The sequence below is a fragment of the Canis lupus genome, chromosome 2, assembly GCF_048164855.1.
Source record: "Canis lupus baileyi chromosome 2, mCanLup2.hap1, whole genome shotgun sequence".
Taxonomy (NCBI): Eukaryota; Metazoa; Chordata; class Mammalia; order Carnivora; family Canidae; genus Canis; species Canis lupus.
In genome coordinates, this window is record NC_132839.1 from 88,956,522 (window position 1) to 88,962,603 (window position 6,082).

Here is a 6,082-nt window from a genome sequence, read left to right on the forward strand (position 1 = left end):
TCAGTCTTTAAAACCAAGTAAAGGTTAGGTTTTACACCTCCCCCTCTTACCCACCAATGTATTATATCACTGACCTACCGTTACCATGTATAAAGGCTCTGAATTAGAACAACTCAGGTCGGTCACACTAATGCTTACTCTCTGTGTGCAGTGACTTCCCCCTGAACCCTTGCCCTCTACCTTCCTCCTCAAACATGGGCCTCAGAAAATGAACTCCAGTGTATGTGACATTGCGTCTGCGAGAAACACGCCTGTGGTTTAATGTCGTCAAAGAGTGCATTGATTCCATACACTTCATTCATGTGTATGAAGGGCTCCGTCTTGGGTGTAAAGCATCTGTGGTCTGTGGGCCTCCTAGATCCAAGCATTGCTTTGTCTGTTAGAGCACATCATCGTCTCTTGTACGTCTGTTAGAATGCTTTGTTTCATTAGCGGCCAAAGGAATCGATCTTCAGAATATCTCTTTATGCTGTTTTGGAAAAAATTACTTACCAGTTATTTTTGGTAAACCTTGGAGACAGTTAACTACTGGCGAGGGTTTGTTTTTTTTTTTTTTTTTTTTTTCCCCTTTTTAGTTTATATATTCTTCACTCTTCTTTCTAGGTTGGTATAATTCTTCATTATTCCACTCTTGCTACCGTATTGTGGGTGGGAGTGACAGCTCGAAATATCTATAAACAAGTCACTAAAAAGGCTAAACGATGCCAGGATCCTGATGAACTGCCACCCCCGCCAAGACCGATGCTCAGGTACCTGTTATCTCTGTTTACTATGTTACGCTAAATGTTCATTAAACTGTTCCATTGAAGCTTTTTTAAACAGAAGCATGCTGAGTAGGTTTCAGAGAATATAGGGTGGACTTGTCAGCTGGGCTTCCTGGTTTTTTTTTTTTTTTTTTTAAAGATTTTATTTACTTATTCATGAGAGAGACACACACAGAGAGAGAGAGAGAGGCAGAGACACAGGCAGAGGGAGAAGCAGGCTCCATGCAGGGAGCCCGATGTGGGACTCGATCCCGGGTCTCCAGGATCATGCCCTGGGCTACAGGCGGCGCTAAACCGCTGCGCCACAGGGGCTGCCCGGCTTCCTGGGTTTGAGTACCGGCTGCGCGGCCTTCCAGCTGGGAGCCTGCGTGAAGTGTTGCCTCTCCAGGCCTCCCCCCGCCCACCCTCATCTATAAAGTGGGAGTAAGTGAGCGTCTGCAGGTGGGACGGGCCATCTAACAGGCTCTAAGACAATGTTAGCTGTTTGTATTTCCTTGGGACCATGTCAGAGATTTTTAATCTCCTTAAATATGTTTCAATTGAATCATTCTCTGCGAAAGACCACGCAGTGTTGGGAGTTACACCCTTCTTCTCAATTATAATAAAAAATAATGGGTTTTCATGGTGGAGGAGTAAAAGTTGACCAGTGGTGACTGAGCGTATTGGAGGCGGGCTGTGCACCAGGCCCTGGGCCGGGCACTGAAGCTGTCCTGCCTTTGAGGAGTTTCCAGTCGGCCCGAGGAGACCATGAAGGACCAACTGCAGGCGGTACAAGAGCTGTGGTGGGGATACGTTCTTTTGAAAGTACAAACAGAGGTGCCGTTAATTTGGCGGGATGGCGGGTGTCAGGAAGTACCGACCATTAGTGATGAACCCTCGTTCGTGATGAGGGCAGAGGGGACGGGTGACCCCGTGGATCCAGGATGATGTGGGGTGCTGAGGGAACCTGGAGAAATGCACTTTGGCCGGAACCTACAGCATATGGTGGAAAGTGACGAATTCAGGGTGACGGCTCTGCGACAGGCGTCTGAGAGCCATGGTAAAATGGGGGCAGCCGCTGACGTCCACTGTGACCTAAGGGAATGGCCCGACTAGGTAACCTTATAGGACAGGCTTCCATTAACACGGAGTAGGAATTGGAGAGCCTGGGGGTTAGGGGTTCAGCTGAGGTCGTCCGGGTGGTCCCCAGGAGTCCTGAAGCCAGAACCTTTGGAAACCTGGTGCTGGGCAGGGAGGGCGTGCTGGGCGTTTTGCAGACAGCGGGGAGACGTGCTCACGTGTGGTCAGTGAAGCAGTGACGACGAGCCAGCTGCCCCGGGAGGTCTCTTAAAAGCATGATCCTGGGGCCATGTTCACATTCCATAGATGGGCCGTAGCACGTAAAGGGAAGAATTGAAAGAACACGGAGAACATGGAAGGGCCAGGGGGCGAGTGGTCCCGTGGACCCTGACGGGCAGCAGGAGCGCTCGGCCACGGAGCCACATTACAGGATGCGATGGACTCTTAGGTCACTGGCGTGAAAAGAACTGAGAGACGGGGGTTGAAGAGATTTAGGGACCCCAACACCCTTCCTGTTAGGTTCTGAGAGAGGAAAAAAAAAGCACCAAGTACAAGGCGTGAAGTCCTGAGTATGCCTGTGTCCAGCCAGCTCAGGATCCGGGCGCAGGTGCGGAGGAAGGGTCGTGCCGGCAGCCAGGCGGGCCGGCCAGGCCCAGCGGCCCCGCTTCCTCTCATCACAGAGCTCGCAGAGCTCCCAGAGCTCCGGCCACGAAGTCTCTGTTTGTAGGAACCCCCCCCCCCGCCCCCACTGCCACCCTGTCTCCCTCCGTTCTTAGGGCACCGTCATTTCCCCTGCTGTCCCCAGTGGGCCCCCGGGCCGGGGTCCAGAAGGCCTGAGCGCCCGCAGTCGGGGCGTCCCAGAAGGCCCAGGCCTAGCCACGCTCGTGCACAGTTCCCGCCGTCGCATGTTTTGTCTGGCCTGTGGCACAGCGGGACGCTAAGGGCCGGATGGGATCCAAGGAAGCCAGTTGGTTCCTTGGGAAAGGAGGAGCGTAGGCCCGGGATCGCAGCCTGCAGTGGCCCGGCCTGCCCACAGGGTGGCAGGAGCCGACCAGCTTTCCTCAAGCCCCGCCGCGCTGCTGCCGCCGCCGGGCAGCTCCTGGAACAGAAAGGCGGCCGAGCGAACACCGAAACGTTTTCAAAAAGTTGCTCTTGATCCCTGGGTGGCTCAGCGGTTTGGCGCCTGCCTTTGGCCCAGGGCGTGATCTTGGAGACCCGGGATCGAATCCCACGTCGGGCTCTCAGTGCATGGAGCCTGCTTCTCCCTCTGCCTATGTCTCTGCCTCTCTCTCTCTCTCTCTGTGACTATCATAAATAAATAAAAATTAAAAAAAAAAAAAAAGTTGCTCTTGGGGATCCCGGGTGGCTCAGCAGTGTAGCGCCCGCCCTCAGCCCAGGGCCTGATCCTGGACTCCCAGGAATCCCGGGAATCCCGGGATCGAGTCCCACGTCAGGCTGCCTGCAGGGAGCCTGCTTCCCCTCTGCCTGTGTCTCTGCCTCTGTGTGTCTCATAAATAAATAAGTAAAATCTTTAAAATTTTTTTTTTAAAGTTACTCTTAACAGAGCTGCCCCCAAAAGTGACTCTCTGGGTTGTTCTTGGAGTAGGAAATAATAGCCAGTCCTCAAGGAGTGACGCCGGTGGGGCGGGGATGCTGGGAGGGGTGTCCTGGATGCCTGGGTGCTGAGCTGACCTCTGCCTTGTGCCCCCGTCCAGGTTCTACCTGATTGGCGGCGGCATCCCGGTCATAGTGTGCGGCATCACGGCGGCGGCCAACGTCAGGAATTACGGCAGCCGGCTGAGCGCGCCCTAGTGAGTGTCCCGTGCTCTCTGCAGCCCTGGCCCCGGTCCCCGGTCCCCGGGTCCCCCACCCCATGCTGGCCCTTGGTGCTTTGCCGCCCGGGCCTCCCGCGGTTCCTGGAGCAGGGGATGGCGCACAGCCCCTCAACCGCTGTGCCCTCTGCTCTTCTAGTTGCTGGATGGCCTGGGAACCCTCCCTGGGAGCCTTCTACGGGCCCGCCGGCTTCATCACCTTCGTCAACTGCATGTACTTCCTGAGCATATTCATCCAGTTGAGGAGGCACCCCGAGCGCAGGTACGAGCTCAAGGAGCCCGCGGAGGAGCAGCAGCGGCTGGCGGCCGGCGAGAGTGGCGAGGGCAGCCGCCCGGAGGCGCTGGGCCTGCCGCTGGCCCCCACGGCGGCCTTGGAGAACGAGCACACCTTCCGCGCGCAGCTGCTGGGCGCCAGCCTCACCCTGCTGTCCTACGTGGCCCTGTGGATGTTCGGGGCCCTGGCCGTTTCCTCCGATTACCCCCTGGACCTGGTCTTCAGCTGCTTCTTCGGGGCCGCGTGCCTGAGCTTCGGCGCCTTCGTCGTGGTCCACCACTGTGTCAACAGGGAGGACGTGAGGCTGGCGTGGATCACGACCTGCTGCCCCGGCCGGGGCGCCTACTCCGTGCAGGTGGACGTGCAGCCCCCCAACCCCGGGGGCCCGAACGGAGAGGCCCCCAAGTGTGCCCACAGCAGCGCGGAGTCCTCGTGCACCAACAAGAGCACGTCGAGCTTCAAAAACTCCTCCCAGGGCTGCAAGCTGACCAACCTGCAGGCCGCCGCGGCCCAGTGCCACGCCGCCGCCGCGCCCGTGAGCCCCGCGCCGCTCCTCGAGAACAGTCTGACGGAGCACTCGGTGGACAACGACCTCAAGATGCACGTGGCGCCCTTGGAGGCGCAGTTTCGAACCAACGGGCACCCGAGCCGCCACCACAAGAACAGAAGCAAAGGGCACCGGGCCAGCCGGCTCACGGTCCTGAGGGAGTACGCCTACGACGTGCCCACGAGCGTGGAGGGCAGCGTGCAGAACGGCCCGGCCGCGCGGGGCCGCAGGGCCCACCTGGCCCACCTGGCCCACCTGGCCCACCGCGCCCGGCAGCACGGCGCGGCCCAGCAGGACAGCAGCGACGGCTGCGGCCCGCTGCCCCGGAGCAGCAGAGACTGCGAGAGGCCCTGGCCCAGCGGCAGGAGGGACGCGGGCGGGAAGGCGGGCGCAGGCCAGCTCGACGGCCAGCACAAGTCCTACGGCCTGAACCTGGCCGTCCCCAACGGCCCCGGCCGAGGCCGCGCGCAGGAGGGCCCCGTGCTGCCCCCCGACGGCCCCGGCAGCGTCAGCACCGGCCTGTGGAAACACGAGACGGCCGTGTAGCCGCGGGCCCAGGCCGAGGGGTGCGCCCAAACCGTGACCCTCACATTCCTTCCCTGCTTGCGGCCGCCGTGGGGATTCGAAGCCTTGGGGTAAACCTCTGAGCTTGGGATTTTACGTTATTTTATACCCTCCGGTTGTTGCTTTTTGATGGATTTCAAACGAAAACATACACACACACACACACACACACACACACACACACACACAAACCCTCCAAACCGTTGTTTTCCTTGTCAAAGCACCAGCAGGACTTGGAGAAGCTGCAGTGTCGTTTTATGGGAGATCTGTTCTATCAACTTAACACTTCAGGCTTGTATTTAATACAATAAATAGGTGTTTGTCATTGTGTGTCAGTCTTACGTTTTTATACCTTACAATAGGAGCGTGCGCTTTTGTTTTAATCGTGTCTGTACAAAGTGAGGGTATCTTAATGAGAATTACACATGAATCAGCTACCAGACTTCCACGTAATTAACTCCACTGATTATGGCCTGTGTAGATCAAAGCACTTCTGGATGGATGTATTTTATAAATACAGTTTTGAAGGCTGTAAGGTTTTTAAAAGATTTATGGAATGTTGTATTGCTTTTTTGTTGTTGTTGTTTTTGTTTTGTTTTTTTTTAATGGAAATGTCTTCAAAGCTCTTTCTAAATTGCATTACTTTCCCATATCACCTTGGTCCTGTTGATATTGTCTTGTCACTTTTGTGGCTTTTCAGCGATTTATATTTCGGCTTAATTTTCTTATTCTTTTTCTCCCCAGCAGCACGTAAGTTGCTCTTGAACGTAAATGAAGAGCCACCAAATGAGTAAGACTCACACTCACTTGCTCTGAGTTCTTCAGTGTTGGCTCTTCCGTCACCTGCGACTTTGTTCTCAGATAAAGTTCTGCAGGTTCGTGCTGAAGGATTGATCTTTGAATTCCATTCTGAGGGCAACAGCTGCTGTGATCCAGCTGTTCCCACCGGTCGTTGATGCACGAGTCGTTGATTGAGTCGATTGGAATTGAGAAAACAAGTCTAGTTTTACACTGATTTTTGTGGTTTCCACTTCAGAACGAT

General features: G+C 55.7%; 1 protein-coding gene across 1 annotated transcript in view; it reads left to right on the forward strand.

Annotated features, from left to right (window-relative positions):
• ADGRA3 (adhesion G protein-coupled receptor A3) overlaps positions 1 to 5,365 on the forward strand; it is a 121,142-nt gene extending 115,777 nt beyond the window's left edge. The window contains exons 17-19 of the mRNA XM_072809105.1: positions 604 to 749; positions 3,539 to 3,634; positions 3,795 to 5,365. Of these exons, the coding sequence (XP_072665206.1) occupies positions 604 to 749; positions 3,539 to 3,634; positions 3,795 to 5,022 (1,470 nt within the window). The 3' untranslated portion in view covers positions 5,023 to 5,365. The remainder of the gene's footprint in view (positions 1 to 603; positions 750 to 3,538; positions 3,635 to 3,794) is intronic.
• Positions 5,366 to 6,082: the final 717 nt, after the last annotated feature.